At 39.0% G+C, this 19,054-nt stretch overlaps 1 protein-coding gene and 2 pseudogenes across 1 annotated transcript; all 3 read right to left on the bottom strand.

Moving 5' to 3' along the window:
- Nucleotides 1-2,498: 2,498 nt before the first annotated feature.
- On the bottom strand, nt 2,499-3,723 carry LOC141338325 (duodenase-1-like; annotated as a pseudogene).
- A 3,195-nt stretch (nt 3,724-6,918) lies between these two features.
- On the bottom strand, nt 6,919-8,048 carry LOC141338091 (duodenase-1-like). Its single transcript, XM_073843655.1, has 5 exons — nt 7,991-8,048; nt 7,740-7,890; nt 7,480-7,618; nt 7,150-7,401; nt 6,919-7,068 (listed from the first exon to the last, which is right to left on the bottom strand). The coding sequence occupies exons 1-5, from the start codon at nt 8,046-8,048 to the stop codon at nt 6,919-6,921; spliced, it is 750 nt and encodes a 249-aa protein (XP_073699756.1).
- A 6,457-nt stretch (nt 8,049-14,505) lies between these two features.
- Nucleotides 14,506-15,620, bottom strand: LOC141338324 (granzyme G-like; annotated as a pseudogene).
- Between the last annotated feature and the right edge of the window lie 3,434 nt (nt 15,621-19,054).

The raw sequence follows: 19,054 nt of genomic DNA, 5'->3' as shown, positions 1-19,054 counted from the left end.
TGATATTTTCATCTTAAATATCACCAAATAAGTTAGTTTTTTCAAACTTTTATTATTTTCAGCAATTTATGTGTGTCCCTGTTTACATAAGATATATTTATTCAAATAAAACATTATTTTTTTGTAAATATTTTATGATTTGTGTGTCCCCCAGTTTAACTTACCACCCCGTCACACTAACTTGTTTTATCTATAATTAATGTACTGTTGATTTTTTATTGTGACGGGGTGGTAATGGATGTGATTGGGTGGTTCTGCTTCCTGTTTGAATAAGAAGACGTGTGAAACTATTCTAATATAGGATTCTAATATAGGTAGGGTGACCATACAGGTGTCTCTTTTGATTAGTGCGCAGCAATGCTTCAAGTCAAATGAACGAACAAACACGTGCGCATATTTGGATTGCTTTTGATCGTTCTCTGTAGATCTCACTTTCTCACGTGCAATGCCACGATTGGTCGATTCTGTACAATACCTTTGTTATTGGTCAAACTACTTTTGATGTTTTAAGCAATATTTAAATTGTGGCCAAGACGTGTCCTGTATGAACGGCACATATGGCCACCCTAAATAGGCTAATCAATTTTTAATCTGTATTTTCTGTTAACATAACCATGTTTCGTTAATTTTTTTCACTCACTCTATCACTCACACACACGTATTCCTCACTATCTCTTTCACTCACCATCTCACTCACTATGTCGCTTTCTCATAATCTATTTCTCTCGCTTATTCACTCACTATCACAGCATTTCACTATTGACAAGACGGCCCAAAAGGTGCCAACTAAACCAATCGATTGGGAAAGCGGAAATCTAATTGGACAGTGGTGTGTGATTAAATATGACAATGACCTTTATCCTGGGATTATCATGGAGACAGATGAAACACATGCCCTTGTGAAATGTATGCACAAAATTTAAAACCAGCAGTTCATATAGAAACACTTTGTTCGGACCCCCCTTACACAGTGAACCACCCCGTCACTTGCTTACCACTTGTTTATATAAATAAATTAAATGTTACTTGATTTAATGTTGCATATGATATTAATTTATTTTTTATTAAATTACAGACTCTCTATTGATGGTTTGCAAAAATGAGACAATTCATTATTAGGAAAACATATAATGTAAAAAATATATTTCATGTTTTACTACTTTAATGGCATACGTATCATCCGTAATGGGGTGGTATACAAGAAAGGTGCCCTTGCCTGAAGAAGAAGGATAATATTAATAAGGAGTTTGTGCCTGAGGTGGGAAAATATGTTTTTTGGAGGGTTAACTTGTCTTTCAAGTTGTAGTCTTTTTAATAGAAAGTTGGTTTTTAATGCATTTTTTTGAAAATTGCAAAGTGGAAATGGCACCCGTTTCGTAATGGAAGCCACTGTTAATGTGGTATTCGTAATGACCTATGATAAATATATTCTGTGACGAAATATGTGCCACAAACTGGCCGTGTGTTTTTATTGCCCTTTTCCTGCACAATGTAAAAAATAATTCTACAAAATTTAGCTTTACATTTTTTGTAAAAAAAAAAAAAAAAATAGATACCAAATTTATTTTTGTTTAAAGTTTATGATTTTTTTAAAGACATAATTTACCAACATAGCATTAGGAGTAATGCAACAAAAGTCCCTTTTTTCACTAGGGTTTCAGTTACCAAATTTTTTTTAGTGGTTTTGCAAGTTTTCACACATTCCTTTCCTCCTAGTAGTGAGCTTAGAAATTGCAACACAGTTAATTGTTAGACCTGTTTTTATTTTATTATTTGGTTTTGTTTTGATTTTTTTCAACCAACAGTTTTCATTCAATTAGATATTAGCCGTACATGAATAAATTCAAGAGAATACACAAGATGACAACCAAGTGAACTAATGTGGAATGACTTTGGACTTTAGAGATTTTTTTATTTTGTTTTTCTTTCAGAATCTGTAAAATGTTAATTCTTTTACCAAAATTAGAGGGATCATACAAAATACATGTTATCGTTTATTTAGTACTGACCTGAATGATAGTTATTCATGAGTACCTGAACAATTAAACTGACCACTGTTTTTCAGAAAAATCCTTCAGGTCCCACAAATTATTTGGTTTTTCTAATTTTTGTTTATTTTAACCATTTTCAACAATGACTGTATGCTTCAGAAGGAAAAACGAAGCATTAAGAGTTGGAGGGGTGAAAACTTTTGAACAGAATGGAGATGTGTAAATGTTTCTTAATTTGCCTAAATATCTTTTTTTTTTTTTTTTTTTTTTTTTTTCATTTGTCTGATAGAGTACTGCCCTTCAGAAGCTATAGAAGATAGTTACCTGTTTCCCAGAAGGCAAAATAAGTCAAATTTACCCTGATCTTCAAATGAATGCATCGTTTTTTCCTGTATGGTTTTGACAATGAGCAGACTTCTACTAATTGAATGCCATGTAATACTTTTATTGAAATATTGATGGAAGAATAATAAGAAAAAAAATCTTCCTTCATTATTTTTTGTAAAGTCACTTAACATTTCTAATGATCTGGTGGATCCATGGAAGAAATGCAGAAATCTTAGTATACACATTAGGAAGTTCAGGTGAATTGCAGCGCTCTTTGTCCACAAAGGAAGTGACACCAACTGCAATGTTTCCACAAACCAAAGGACCTCCTGAATCCCCCTGTTAAGAAACACAGATCAGCACGTCTCCAATGAAATCAGTTCAAACATTACCATGAAGTCTGTGAATCATCTTTTGTACGTACTCTGCAGGATCCACCATCGCCATATGCACAGATCATCTGTGAGGCCTTGTAGTTATCTGTCCATCTACATTTACACTCTGTATTATCTATTATAGTCATGTTTGCCTCCAATAGACAGTCACTCGCAGGGCCATTTATCGACAATCTTCCCCAGCCCGCAACACTACAGAGAGTATTTGCATTAACATCTTCTCCTTGCTTTGGTAATGATATCCATTTAACGAAGTTGTTTAGTTTGACTTTTTTCTTTAGCTGTAATTCAATAACAAAGCCATTATTAATAATGAGATTTAATCATCTTTTATAAGTCTGAACTGCAGTTGATTATTCTGAGGTAAGAAGCCCTGAAAACCAATGGTTTCAAACATGGTAATTCAATGGTAATAGAAATTCAAACATGGTGTTAGTCAGGTTTATGCCATCGTTTCCTGATCAGATTTTGAACGACTATATGTATTACAGGTTGTTACCCTTAAAAGCATGATGTCATTCCTAATCGAACATAAGGGTGAATAGTTTGGATGTGGGATGTAGGTCTTCACTCCGACAAGGTCTGAAATCTTACTGTTCCTTAAGTCATGAGCACCAACCACAACTGTTAGAATATGTGGATATCTGTTGAAAGAGTAATCCAATACATTGTATTATTGCACTGTTGTAACTCAACATTGCAGTTTAGACTACACAAAACTCTTACCCGCCCCAGCAATGTGCAGCAGTCAAGACAAACTCATCAGAGATGAGGAATCCACCGCAGTTATGTCTCTTATGCAATTGAAGAGAAACCATGTAAGGTCTGGAGTGGGGTTTTGCTTCTGTGCCGTTCTCTATACCCACCTTCACACGAGCTGAGAGAGACATAGAACTATTAGTCAGCTTATTCAGCACATATCAATTAAAGAAAGTCATAGATGTTGTTTTATAATCAATCTCACCAGTGAAGGTCAGATGTGGCAGCAGAGAAGCCAGCAGGAGCAGAGAGATGATGGTCATTTTGAAGAAACAATATGTGAATCAGTGAGCTCTTGCTGGTAAAACACTATATAAACATAAGGATGGGTGGAGGCCCTTTTCTTGCAGCTTTTTTTTAGCTTGTGGTGTCAGTAACACTGATAGTAAGAAGATATCATTTGTTACTTCTTGTCATCTGCATCAACTGGCCCCAATTTTTCTTTCAAACAGTTTTGTTGTGATCAACATTATACTATCGACTGAGCTCAACTTGAACCCAAACCCTATAAGCCCAGAACCTAGAATATCATGTCTATATGATTTTTGCGAAGTTTTAATGATATGTGAAGTTCTACAAAATTTAATTAAATACACTATTGTTACTGTTTTACTCAGTAGGCCTACATTTTTATGTTACAATTATCTCTTAATTGATCATGGTTTGTGGTGCTGTATTACAGAATATTAGAGTAAAACTGCTGGAGCCACCGATGAGCTGATGACCACAACTGGCCTCTGAACAGGGGTCAGATTCATTAAAATCTTAATAAAGAAGTTAAAAGAGAAGTGCACTTCCAGAATAAAAATTTCCTGATAATTTACCCATCCCCATGTCATTTAAGATGTTCATGTCTTTCGTTCTTCTATTGGAAATAAATTAAGGTTTTTGAGGAAAACAGCCCAGGATTTTTCTTCATGTAGTCGACTTCAATGGTGGTTGAAGGTCCAAACTGCAGTTTCAATGCAGCTTCAAAGGGCTCTACACTACATTTTGTTTTGTTGTGGCCAAAACATATAAATTAGTAAGAATGTGGCATTAAGCCATGCCTTGAGACCCAATGTTGAGGGAACAATGTCTTTTTCTCGGCTCCACAACTTCTTGTGTTGAGCAAACAACGCCTGTTTATTATAGCTATGAGTATTATAGCAACCTGTGATTATTAACGTTTATTTTAAATAAAAACTGCCAAAAAAAAAACTGAGGGCACATGACATAAGTATATTGTTACCTCAGCAAAAAGATCTAGTAGCAATGGCATATTATTACACTCCACATTGTTTTTTTTTTAATGTATTAGGAGTTGCTAGTGAGGCCAGTTTATGTTTGGCACATGATCCGTTACGTTTTTTCCAATGGTACGTACTACAGACCTGGTTTGTGGTTTCTCTGGTTTGTGGCAGTGTGCATTTTATCCACCAAAATTAATTTTAAAACGCCATTTAGTTTTTTGTAGTATCTTTCGTTTGATCACTCCTTCATCATTCCTTGTGGATTTATTAAAAGCAATTAAGATTACGTTCTTTGTCTTCATTCCTGTAAGCATGACAGAATAATCAGCCAAAAAGTGAAAGTAAAACAGCGAGTGTCGCTGTGATTTTGTTTTCCGTTTAAGTTATGGACAACCCAGAACCAAGCTTAACACCACCCTGTTACGCGAAGCTACAGTTTGTGCCCACCACGGATGGGGAACCAAAGCCTGTCGTGTTTGATGAGCCGGTTCCTAAAGGAGCGATTGAGCAGAGGAGCCTCGATCTTCTGACAAGGTGTGTGACCCAGCTGCTAGACAAGTGAAGTGTCAGTGGGGAGCGAGGGTGCAGAGGAAAGCCACGCCCACTGCACCACCGCTAGGGGTGAGCTGAAGTTGTACTCAGAGGACTTTGATATAAATACGGAAATGTCTTGTCTTCTCCAGCCATCATCTTCTTCTTCCCATCTCGTCCACGGAGGTTGTGACTGAACTGTCTGTCTATATTGAAGTGTCTATCTGCCCTGTATTGTCTGTGGGACCTGAAACAATTACGGAGGTCGTTGTCAGCCCCTCCGCTCACCCTGAGCCCACCATCTGTGGTGTGGGTTCGCCGTGAGTCTACCAGTCTCCATCTGCGTCGTGGCAGGAGGATCCCTTGTCTTCGCCTCTGGCCTCTGAGTCCCGGACTCCACCTTGGAATGTCGACCCAGCGGCTCCACCATGGCTTCTAGCTCCCTCTTCTCCAGCGTAACCCATCAGTCCACCCACTTTGCCGGGCTCTCATGTCCCTCCGACTCCACCTTGGTTAGTCATCGATCATCCGCCACCTCAGGACTCCACTCTTCTGGCTCCACCTCATCCCTTCGTCCCTTTGGCTCTGTCAGGCTCCTTTTTCCCTCCAGCTCCACCTTGGTCCGCTGTTGCTCCGGCTCCACCGAGGCCTTCCAGATCCCGGTCTCCACCTTAGTCGCCTGAGCCATCTGCTCTGCCTTGGCCCTTTGGATCCTCTGTATCATCCTGGCTCATCAGCTCTCAGTCTCTGCCCTGGACTCTCCTCCCACCTGCTCCGCTGCCATCGGTCGGCCCGCCGGAGTCGTCAGCTATTCTGCTATCATGAGTCCTCCTTGTGTTGGCTCCATCGTGGGCCGCTATCCTGGCTGTGGTCTGATGTGGACAGAGACCCTTCATTCTCATTTTTTAGGTTGTGTGCACCAACCACAGCTGTCAGTATCTTATTTCTGTTGGAAGAAAGTCTTGAAAGCATAATGGATGTTTTTTCTCCATTTTATGTATTCTTTTAAGAGCATATTCAGCCTACTGATTTGGTGACAAAACCAATTTACCCCGGGTGGTGAGTTGAGGGAATTGCAGAGATGATAAATTTGTTCTAAATAATCTTCATTTTCATTAGAAATCCACACTATAAAGAAGTTCACTTGATAGTGAAAGTTTTCCACACACAAAGCAACTTGATTTAAAAGTAACTTCTGTGTGTGCTGTGCTTTATTCATTGCTAGACTGTAGGCTATTGATCTTTTTGCCTACAAAATTTGCGGATGTCACCGTAAACTATAGCTTTTTTCAATACAGTGACCAAAAAGAAACACTTAAAGGGATAATTCACCCAAAAATAAAAATGTAAATATTATACATATTTGAATCTCTTATACATTTCCTATCAGATGTTAAATAAATGTCTTTAAGATGTTTAAGATTTAGAATGTATGCAAAACTGCTTTTATCAGATGATTTTATACAACAGATGTTTCCCTTTAGCAGACATTGTAGAGAAGAGAGTGCTGGTTATTCACTCCCCCCACCGACAATCCCTGCCGGACCTGAGACTCGAACCTGCAAGCTTTGGGTTACAAGTCCGACAACTTGTAGGACCTCTTACACATATTGATGCTTCACACATGGTTTGTTTATTGAACAATTGAACAAATACTTCATCCTTTCTCATCGCAAAAATCACTTAACATTTGCAATTATGGATCCATGGAAGATATGCCGAAATCTTTGCATAAACTTCAGGCCGTTTAGGACTGTTGCACACTCTTGGGCCACCAAAGGAAGTGATGCCGACTGCAGTGTGTCCACAAACCAAAGGACCTCCTGAATCCCCCTGTGAAGAAACAGATCAACACATGACTGAAGTGACACTTCTCACTTCTGATGGCCTCAACTTGATATTGTTTTTACATACACTACAACTTCCTCCATGGCCGTAGACACATATCATCTGTGAGGCCGAGAAGTTGTTTTTCCATTTATTATTGCATTCTGTGTTATTCATGATCTTCACATCTGCTTCCATGAGACGTTTGCTCTTTCTCCCTTTAAGGCTCAGTTTTCCCCAGCCGGCGACACTGCAGGCAGAATCAGCTTTGATGTCTCCCCCTCGTGTTGGTATGGAAATTACCTTGACAATCTCATTTAGTTCAACTTCTTTCTGTAGCTGTAATACAACAGCATTATCATGATCACAATACAGACTGAGTAATCATTCAATATGAATCATTTGAACTACTGTTACCTTCAAAATCATAATGTCGTTCTGGAAATTGTGAATGTTAAAGTCTGGATGCTTGTGGTAAGACTGCACTTCAATGCGGACAGACCCTTCATTCTTTGTTAGGTCATGTGCACCAACCATGGCTGTTAGTTTCTGATTGCTGTGTAAGAAAGTCTTATTAGTAAAATAAACAGTACCATCATTATAGATTCCTCTTTTTTAAAATTATTATATTACGATTTTAACCAATCATTGCAGTTGAGATTAAATTGAAGTCTTACGTCATCCAGCAATGTGCAGCAGTCATGACGAATTTATTAGAAATTAGGAATCCACCACAGACATGGCTATGGCTCCTCTGAAGAGAAACCATGTAAGGTCTGGAGTGGGGTTTCGCTTCTGTGCCGTTCACTATACCCACATTCACATGAGCTAAGCGAGAGATAGTTCTGTCAGTAAGCTTATTCAGCAGATACCAATTAAATATTCTTTTAAAAATCAGCATACTATGCCGTTACATAATCAGTCTCACCAGTGAAGGTCAGGTGTGGCAGCAGAGTGGCCAGCAGGAGCAGAGAGATGATGGTCATGATGAAAGTAGACAATCAGTAAGCTCCTGCTAAAACACTCTAAATAAAAGAATGGGTGGAAACTTTGTGCTGTGCAGTAAGTGTGTTTATTTTTTCTCACCTTATGGTGCTACAAAGGCTGATGACGTCTCTATCGTGTTATAAGAAACCACAGTATACAATATGCATGTAGCTCTGTTTCTCAGTGTCAGAGTGTGGCCATATCTACACTATATCTACAGTATTTTAATATTTACAAATTGTCCCCGTTCACATGCAAGTGCAAACATTAAGAGATGAAAACATTTAGAGAGGTTCGTCAAAATCTTTCCAGCACAACCAATAGAGAGAGTTTTAAGCGTGGCTACTGTAGCAGGCTGATTCAGAGGGCCGGTGTCCTGCAGAGTTTAGCTCTAACCCTAATCAAACACACCTGAACCAGCTAATCAAGGTCTTACTAGGGATACTAGAAACTTCCAAGCAGGTGTGTTGAGGCAAGGTGGAGCTAAACTCTGCAGGATGCCGGCCCTCCAGGACCAAGTTTGGTGACCCCTGGATTAAAAGGAACTTTAATGCGTTTGCTCTGTTAGTGCAGTTCATTTGAGTAAGTGTGAGCGCTGAAATTCGAACCCTGGTCTTGGTCCACTTCCAAACGAACTCTGGTGCGGTTTAAATGAAATATGAATGCAACAGGGACCAAATACTTCTTAAATGTCCAGCAGATGGCATTAGGTGTATTCGACAATAAAGCAGCACTGAGCAGACTAATCAGTCAATGCGTCCCTTGATGTTATACACTGGTTTGCAAAGCACTCTTATTTTGGGTGTTTGGTGAGTTCCGTCACGAAATGTACATCATTCAACCCATCAGGTTGTAAACATATCACTGTGCCTTTAGGTTTGGTATCTTTAGGTTCACTGTCAAAAATGCCAGAGTGAACGCTAAGCGGACCAGGTCCAAATGTATTGTTTTCTCTTTTTTTGGTCCAGACCAATCTACAAGTGTGAACACACCCTAAGCTGCCACTGGCTTGTCTTCTTCCCATAGTGCATCCTGGTGCCAAGTGAAAAAATATTTCTCAGCTTTTATTTACATTTGAACAAAAAGTGCCATGTCCAGAATTATTCATACCCTTCTCAATTAGCAATAGAAAAGCCTTTATTGGCTATTACAGCAATTAAACACTACCTGTAATTCAGTGGCGGCTACTGGTCTGTCAAATAGGGGAAGCTCATTTTCGGTCTACATCGTAAAATTGTCTATTTATTTTAAAGTAAATTCTGCCCTACGTTCCTTTTCAAGAAAATGGTCTGTGACCCTGTCGTACCAACTAGGCGTCTTTTCCAGTGACTTTTCGTGTGCAGTTTCATATGAATGAATGATCTAAAAAAAATATTAAACTCTGTAAAAGTGAAACAAGGAATGTGGTGTATAATTGTGTGAAATGTATGATGAAAATCAAGCAATTTCGCCAAGCAAATATAAAGAAATAGGTTGCAGCAGTTTTTATTTCGACTGAATTTGAGAAATCCACGATGGGACTGAACGCAGAGAGCGCGAACGAATAGCTTCAGCGATTCCTTATAGGACAAAATCGCTGTCAGTCAAAAGGAGATGCAATCTTTCGACAGACCCTCCAATCATCACGTAGAAGCTCAGCGTCCAGGCCAGCCCACTCCTCCTTCACCCCCAGAGACGCTGAGCGTCCGTGGGCGGGACATAATCGCAGCGTTTATCCAATGACCGTCTAGTTTCAAAGCACTGAAAAAAAACGTTCAAAGCAGCCCCATTGAAGTCAATGGACGCTGGGCTTCAATGGGGAAATGCACTGTGACGCTACGGGAATGTATGAGAAGAAAATCAAGTCAGCCGACCTGCTATATCTACAGTAACTGATTCTGAATGAACTCGTCTTTGAGATGAACGTTTTCTAACGCATTTTTAGTCAATAAAATGTTAATACAATAGTACGTAATTTGACCATTAATTTTGTGACATTATAGGGGAAGCTGAGCTTCCCTTGCAGTCTTAAAGAAATCGCCACTGCTGTAATTGCTGACCAGCTCTTTCAGGTTGGAGGGTCTCCTTGCCATCACCCTGATCTTTAGCTCTCTCCACAGATTCTCAGTCAGGACTCTGGCTGGGATACTGCAAAACGTTAATGTTTTTGTCTGCTAACCATTTCTTCACCACTTTTGCTGTGTGTTTTGGGTCGTTGTCGTACTGAAATGTCTACTGGTGCCCAAGGCCAAGTTTCTCTGCAGACTGCCTGATGTTGTTGTTGAGAATTTTGATGTATTGCTCCTTTTCATGGTGCCATTCGCTGTGATTAGGTTCACTGGTCCACCGGCTGAAAAACACCCCCAAAACATTAGGTTCCCACCACCATGTTTGACAGTGGGGATGGTGTTCTTAGGGCTTCTCCTTTTTTAGGCCAAATGAAGGCTACATGATTGTGGCCAAACAATTCAATTTTTGTTTCATCTGACCATAAAACAGAAGACCAGAAATCTTCTTCTTTGTCCAGATGAGCATTTGCAAAGGCCAAGCAGGCTTTTGTGTGCCTTATCTGGAGAAGTGGTGTCCTCCTTGGTCTGTGTCTGTGGAACCCAGCCGTGTGCAGTGTCCGTTGGACTGTCTGCCTTGAGATGTTGCCACCAGCAGAGACCAGATTCATCAGGATGGCCTTGGTGGTGATCCTTGGATTCCTTTTTATCTCTCTCACTATCCTCTTGGCCAGCACAGGTGTCACTTTTGGCTTCCGACCACGTCCTCTGAGATTTTTCACAGTGTGGAACGTCTTGTATTTTTTAATAATACTTTGCACTTTAGCCACTGGAACTTCAAAACATTTAGATATGGTCTTATAGCCCTTTCTTGACTTGTGAGCAGCCACAATGCGCAGCCGCAGGTCCTCAGTGAGCTCCTTTGTCTTAGCCATGACTGTCCACAAACCAACAGCAGAGAGCTTCTGTTTTTCACCTGTTGAGTTGATTAAAACAGCTGTTCCCAATGAATCAGGGTAATTAGGATGCTTTAGAACAGCTTGGACTATTTGGAATGGTATAGAACTTTGGATTTTCCCATAGACTGTGACAGTTTGCAAAGGGTATGAATAATTTTGGACATGCCACTTTTTGTTTAAATGTTAATAAAAGCTGAGAAATATTTTTTTCCACAATGATGCCTTTTGTACATTGTCTTATTATCTTTTGGGAGAAGCCTGTGTCATTTCCGGTCAAAAAAAACTTGCTGGTTGAATAAAAGTTGAATAAAAGTAACTTTAAGTCAGAATTTGCCAGGGGTATGAATAATTTCGGGCTTGACTGTATATGGAATAATAATATAGAATAATTTTATATTCTGAAAACTTTCTGACCCAAGAGTAATGCATGACATAAAAAGATCTCTCAACATTACAGATTATTGAAAGTTGAAAGTAATATGTTTGTTACTTCTGTACTTTTTTTGTGTGGGTAGGCTTTGGCCTACATAAAGTCTATTTACTGTCCATTGAGATAATAAAGAGTGCTGGATAATTGTCATTATGAAATAAGTTATAATAGAGCACAAGACAGATCTTAAACATTTAAAATGTTAAATAACTAATTACAGAACAATAACATACTAGAGAACTAACAATGTCCTCATTCAAACTTAAATCTTTCAGCTTTAAAATGTAAAATATTGTTTACATGGCCTAAACAAATTTATAAGTTTATTCCAACAGACCAAAACTCTTTGAGTTTTCCACTAAGTGTCCTCAAACCAAAATTAGTTTTATGCAAAAAAAAAAAAAAAAAAGATATTAATATGTACTTTTAGAATTTACTCGTTACTTCAGAAAAGTAATATTATTACGTAACGCACGTTACTTGTAACATGTATTATAAGTAACATTCAAATAATTAATACAAAAAGATGAAGAAAAGTGTATACATGTATTTTAACGTATATACCTGTTAATTTAACGCATAACGCTCCCCGATTGGATAAAAGCTCTCATTTAAACATACACTACTGGACAACCAACAGCAAAGCTATGAAATGAAGAGAATTGACTATTGGAAATAATTAAATACACATTCATGTAAAAATATAAACTAAGTATTTACAATTCATTAGCCTACCAAAAGTATCGGCATATACGAATGGAAAAGCAACGTTATTACACACGCTGCATATACTGTATAGCCCATTTAGAGGTCTAATTTGAAAACTGGGGATGGTGACCACTGGCGGTGAGTTGAGAGAATTCCAGAGATGACAAACTTGTTCTAAATAATCTTAAGTTATTTTACTTTGGTAGAAAATGAAATCATTTGGCATTAAATTGACCTCAGAGCTGAGAAAGACACCTGTTCCTCACTCCTCGTAAATGTAGCTTCTGAATTGTTTGTTGAATTTTCGCGGGCGAAATCACGTTGTTTTAATTGGAATCCACATGACAAAAAAATTCATGCGATGATTAACGTTTTCCACACACAAACTACACTTACCGAAAGGAAGCAACTTGGTTTGGAAGTAACTTCTGTGTGAGCTGTGCTTCATTTATGGCTACATAAATGCATTAACACCAGATACGAAGTCAAAGCAAACCAGTTTAAACATGTTTCCTGAAACCTAAAAGTATTTTGCTTACTTGGATCCAGCCTAGGCTACTATTATTTTATAGAGCTGCAATAATAAGGACTTTTATTATGAATCATGTGAACTACTGTTACCTTCATAAGCATAATGTTGTGTTGGAAGGTGTGAAAGTCCGGATGCTTGTGGTAAGACTGCACTTCAATGCAGACTCTTTATTCTTTGTTAGGTCAGGTGCACCAATCATAGCTATTAGTTTATGATTGCTGTGTAAGAAAATCTTATTAGTATAATGAACAATACCAGCATTGTAGAAGATTTCCTTTTTTTAAATTATGATATTACTCTTTTAACCCAAAATAAACTAAACTGAAGTCTTACTTGATTCTGCAATGTGCAGCAGTCATGACAAATCGATCAGAAATGAGGAATCCACCACAGATATGTTTACAGTCCTTCTGAAGTGAAACCATGTTAGGTCTGGAGTGCGGATTTGCTTCTGTGTCGTTCACTATACCCATATTCACATGAGCTGAGAATAGTGCTGTCAGTAAGATTATTCAGCATATACAAATTAAATATTTTTTTAAACAGCAAAATTATGGTCAAGATTATGGTCTTGATGCAAGTATACAGTAAATCTAAGTAAAAACACAAAACAGTCTATATGAAATTTAATGTTTAAAGTCCTTCTGAAATCATTTTTATTTTGCATTGACAGTTCTGGAAGGTTTGTAAATGGCAACCATTTGGTGGAATGGCCATCGTTGTGATCCTCTTCCACGGGGCTGACAAATTCATGCTCCGTTTCTGCATCCAAATTAACTTTGACATCACTGTTGCTTTAATCGGATGAGGATGACACGTCTACAGACCCAAAAAAATGGACTGACTAGCCTTAGCCAATCTTGCTGGCTTGTTTACATAGAGCGCTGCTAGTCTGACAAGGATGGCTGGACCAATCCCATGCCGGTCAGACGAAACTGACAAATGATTAGTGTTAATGTCACTGTTTGTGTACATTTCTAAGCTTTTTGATTGGTTTTATACAGAGATAGTGCTCAGAAGTGAGAGAGGAGTTAAGAAAAACTATTTTCATTTCCAGCGAATTTAGTACAACTTAAAAGTCAATTTTAATAGTCATTTAAATACCTTTACTTTACGAAACTGTGGGAGATCATTTTTGAATGTCTGTTCTTTGAAATTAGCTAAAAAAAAAAAAAAAATCTTTTTTTTTTCTTCTTTTTTTTCATTGTTGTTCCACATATCTTAATATAATTTTTCTGGGTCAGTGGATAGGTGGATATGACCATGGAGCAATTTTTAAAAGCTAAGTTGTGGCTTGACCTCTCTGCAGAGCTCCAACAGGGCCTGAAACTTGAAGTATTGATCATTCTAAGCTTGCTGGTCTGTGTCACCACATCCCACAACAAAAATATCATCGGCAGTGGGTTCAAATTAGGGCTGTAGGATATTTCGCATGCGATTGTCATGCATATCTCATCAGTTAAGCTGGTTCTGGGATTAGTAGTAAATCTCCAATACGTGCGTTCACATGGCGCGGTATTTAAAACACTGAGCCGTAGATCACTGAAAAGCTACGCAATTTTGCGTTCAAAATCGAATGTGATTCATCTGTGATTTTGAACACGAAATTGCGTAGCTTTTCAAATCCCTTTAGGCATGCTAACAGCTCTTGCACCACAGATACACCAAATGGGAGCTTTAGCCACCGTTTCCTACCTCAAGTTGTTCTAAACCTGCATGAATTTCTTTCTTTTACTTAAAATAGATATTTTGAATAAAATGAAGCTGCAATAATAAGGACCACTTTCAAATATTGATGCTTCACACATAATTTGTTTACTGAACATTTAAACATTGCAAAAATTACTTAACATTTGCAATTATGGACCGAATCCATGGAAGATATGCTGAAATCTTTGTATAAACTTCAGGCAGTTCACGACTATTGCAGGCTTTTGGGTCACCAAATGAAGTGACGCCGACTGCAGTGTCTCCACAAACCAAAGGACCTCCTGAATCCCCCTGTGAAGAAACAGATCAACACATGACTGAGGTGATTCTTCTCACAACTGATGGTCTCAAATTGATATTGTTTTTTACATACTTCACAGCTTCCTCCATGGCCGTAGACACACATCATCTGTGAGGCTGAGTATTTTTCTTCCCATTTATTTTTGCATTCTGTGTTATTCATGATCTTCACATCTGTTTCCATAAGACGTGTGTTGTTTTTTTCTTCCTCTAAACTGAGTCTTCCTCAGCCGGCTACACTGCAGACAGAATCAGGTTTGATGTCTCCCTCTTGTGTTGGTATGGAAATTATTTTGACATTTTTGTTTTGTTTGACTTTTTTCTTTAGCTGTAATACAACATTGTCATCATTAAAAAACAGGCTGACTAATGATTTAATAAGAGCCATTTGAACTACTGTTACCTTCAAAAGCATAATGTCATTCTGATAAGGGGGCTTGTTAAAGTCTGGATGCTTGTGGTAGGACTGCACTGTGATGCGGTCAGAACCCCTTCTTCTTTTTTTAAGTCATGCATGCCGACCACAGCTGTTAGATTATTTTGTCTGTGTAAGAAAGTCGTATTAATGTAACAAACAAGATCTTTAAACTATAATGATTTTAACTTATCATTGCAGTTGAAACTAAATGTAAGTCTTACCTCTTTTTGCAATGTGCAGCAGTCATGACAAATCTATCAGAAATGAGGAATCCACCGCAGACATGTTTACAGCCCTTCTGAAGAGAAACCATGTTAGGTCTGGAGTGGGGTTTTGCTTCTGTGCCGTTCACTATACCCACATCCGCATGAGCTGAGAGAGAGATAGGGTTATAAGTCATCTTCTTCTGTACATACCAATTAAATATTCTTAACAAATCAGCATAATGTGCTTTAATATAATCAGTCTCACCAGTGAAACTCAGGTGTGGTAGCAGAGAGGTCAGCAGAAGCAGAGAGATGATGGTCATCTTCGAAGTAGACAGCAAGCTATCGCTGACAAAACTCTGTGGAAAAGAGTAGTGGAGACACTGAGCCGAGCCTGTAAATGTTTTTTTTTCTCACCTTGTGGTTTCAATACCAATGATGTCAGGTGCTCAACAGAAAGCATATTTACACTGTCTGAATCGTACGGTGACGCATTGCTGCCACACACTTATTTTTTTTTTCCACTCAGCTATGTCGTTATAACGAGATCTTTTCTCGTAAAAACGAGATCTTTTCTCGTAAAAACGAAATCTTTTCTTGTAAAAACGAGATCTTTTCTCGTTAAAACGACATCTTTTCTCGTAATAACGACATCTTTTCTGTAAAAACGACATAATTTTCTCGTTAAAACTACATCTTTTCTCGTAAAAACGACATCTTTTCTCGTAAAACGACATCTTTTCTCATAAAAACGAGATCTTTTCTCGTAAAAACGAGATCTTTTCTCATTAAAACGACATCTTTTCTCGTAATATTGACATCTTTTCTCGTAAAAACGACATAATTTTCTCGTTAAAACGACATCTTTTCTCGTAAAAACGACATAATATTCTCGTTAAAACGACATCTTTCTCTCGTAATAACGACATAATATGTCATACGATCTGATGTTTCTGTTATAGATGATATGATTATGTTATGTGAGGGAGCTAAGCGTTTGTCCGCGCTGCCTTCGCCACAGTCCTGACCTAAAGGGGGATGCACGCTGCTGGAGTTATATAGAAATACATTGTTTTAATAATTTTAATGTAATGGTTTCAATTGTAGTAGCATGTTTATTAGGATTAATCTCCATGCTAATCTGCCCTCAGACCCAGAGGATTTAAGATGATCAGATCAAAACTGTTATTTCTGACTCCGAGCTTGGAATATTATTTGGATGAAAGTTTGATTTTACAGAAAATTTAAATGGTCTCAGAAATAAATAAAAGAAAAATGACACACGGTTTGATCGTGTTATGGTTATGATGATTTCGTTCTGTTTAAAAAATGAGAATAAATAAATAAAGCCAGATTTTCTTTTTCATGAAAAGAGTGCTTATGCTTTAATATTTGTGCGTTAGCTGCCCGGGAAAGCCACTTTTCGAGTCTTTACTGTCTGTCCCATCATGCAGAATAAATGTTCGTCTGATGTACCGCTCTGCAAATTAGTCACAATAACGTTTCTTTGCAAGTCTCATATAAAGCGCACTGCACTTCTCGGGTCGGCGCCAGCGCGATCCCTTACTTTGTGATTGCAGAGGAAAGAAATATAAATGTCTGCTTTATTTTATGTACTTCCACAATAACATCAAAACGTTGCAAATTGCCTTTGTAAAAATACAGGGTGCGTTCTCGAAATTTATGTCTCTCTATGCAGCTTGAAAGGTCTACTGCAATAAAAGAATCGAAAACAAAATTGTGTTTACTTTATTCGTATAAATCCAACAAGACGTAGTGTACAGTCTTTCCCGTGTGAGTTCATTATCTGTAACCTACCATTGTGCTTACACTCAGAGCCAGCGCAGCATATTAATCCAGATGAAAAAACGGATTCGTGGCTTGATTCAGCTAAAGATAAAATTTAATAATATATAATAAATAATGTATAATTTGTATATAATCATACTAAGTATCAAGCCGCCCAGGCATGTTAAATTAATATTCAAGCAATAAGCTCATGTGTTTTACCCACGAACAAAAATACGAAGAATCAAGCTTTTTTCTCAAACAAAATGAAATAATAATAATAATGTCACGTGAAGTCAGGAGGTCTGGGTCCAAAAGCAGGGTAAGTTGGTTTTAATGAAAATGAAAACAAACTAAACAAACAAAAAGGCCAACACGGCACAAACTAATAAACTTAAACACAAAATAAACAAGATCAAGAACACAATCCAAAGCCAGGAATTCAGAAACACAAAAGAACATCAAAAACACAAGACAATGCAGACATGAATGCAGAGTGAGTAGTGAAGATACTTATAGTCCTAATGGTGAACAGATGTGGGTGATTAGTGCTGATGACAAGGACAGGTGGACAATCAAGGAAGTGTAGTGTAGACAGCGACCTCAGGTGGCTGAGGGAAACCCCACAGCCCCGATCATGACAGTACCCCCTCCCTACGGAACGGCTTCCAGACGTTCCCAAAGTCTGGAGGGAGGAGGTACGGAGGAAGGCAAGTCAGGGGGAGGGATGGCGGGCCAGGTCCGTGCATCGCAGTCACTGTCGCCCCAGAACCAGAAAGCGCAGCCGCCTCCGCGCTAGAAACAGAGCGCGCGGCCGTCTCCGCGCCAGGAACAGAGCGCGCGGCCGTCTCCGCGCCAGGAACAGAGCGCGCGGCCGTCTCCGCGCCAGAAACAGAGCGCGCGGCCGCCTCCGTGTCAGGAACAGAGCGCTCAGCCGCCTCCGTGTCAGGAACAGAGCGCGCAGCCTCCTTCGTATCAGGAACAGAGCGCGCAGCCGCCTCCGTGTCAGGAACAGAGCGCTCAGCTGCCTCCGTGTCAGGAACAGAGCGCGCAGCCACCTTCGTATCAGGAACAGAGCGCGCAGCCGCCTCCGTGTCAGGAACATAGCGCTCAGCTGCCTCCGTGTCAGGAACAGAGTGCGCAGCCCCCTTCGTATCAGGAACAGAGATGGCGGTTGTCGCCACCTCCCCGCGAAAGAGCGTCTCCACCACCTCCGCAAAGCAGGGGCGCTTCCGCGCAGCCTCAGCACTGCGGATGTCCATCGCCGCCAAGCAGGTGTAGATGAACTCAAATCTCTTGGCCGACGCCGCCTCAAACGACATCCCCGCCGTGTCGGGAACAGAGCTGGTGGTCACTGCCCCCAGGCAGGTGGACGCCGCCTCCTCAAAAAAAAATCTCCCCTCTGGACCCATCAGTGATGTCTGCATTCTGTCACGTGAAGTCAGGAGGTCTGGGTCCAAAAGCAGGGTAAGTTGGTTTTAATGAAAATGAAAACAAACTAAACAAACAAAAAGGCCAACACGGCACAAACTAATAAACTTAAACACAAAACAAACAAGATCAAAAACACAATCCAAAGCCAGGAATTCAGAAACACAAAAGAACATCAAAAACACAAGACAATGCAGACATGAATGCAGAGTGAGTAGTGAAGATACTTATAGTCCTAATGGTGAACAGATGTGGGTGATTAGTGCTGATGACAAGGACAGGTGGACAATCAAGGAAGTGTAGTGTAGACAGCGACCTCAGGTGGCTGAGGGAAACCCCACAGCCCCGATCATGACAAATAATAATAGTAGGCTACTCAAATTGTTATTATGCTTATTATTATTATTATTATTATTATTATTATTATTATTATTATTATTATTATTATTATTATTATGCGTATTTTTATTATAAAATCTTATTTAAGATAATCAAAACTATTAATTCTGAATAATCGACTTTTTGATTGATTTAACTG

Source organism: Garra rufa, chromosome 7, assembly GCF_049309525.1.
Source record: "Garra rufa chromosome 7, GarRuf1.0, whole genome shotgun sequence".
NCBI classification, from domain to species: domain Eukaryota; kingdom Metazoa; phylum Chordata; class Actinopteri; order Cypriniformes; family Cyprinidae; genus Garra; species Garra rufa.
Note: the sequence above shows the minus strand (reverse complement) of the source record. Positions and strands in the feature narration are given on the sequence as shown.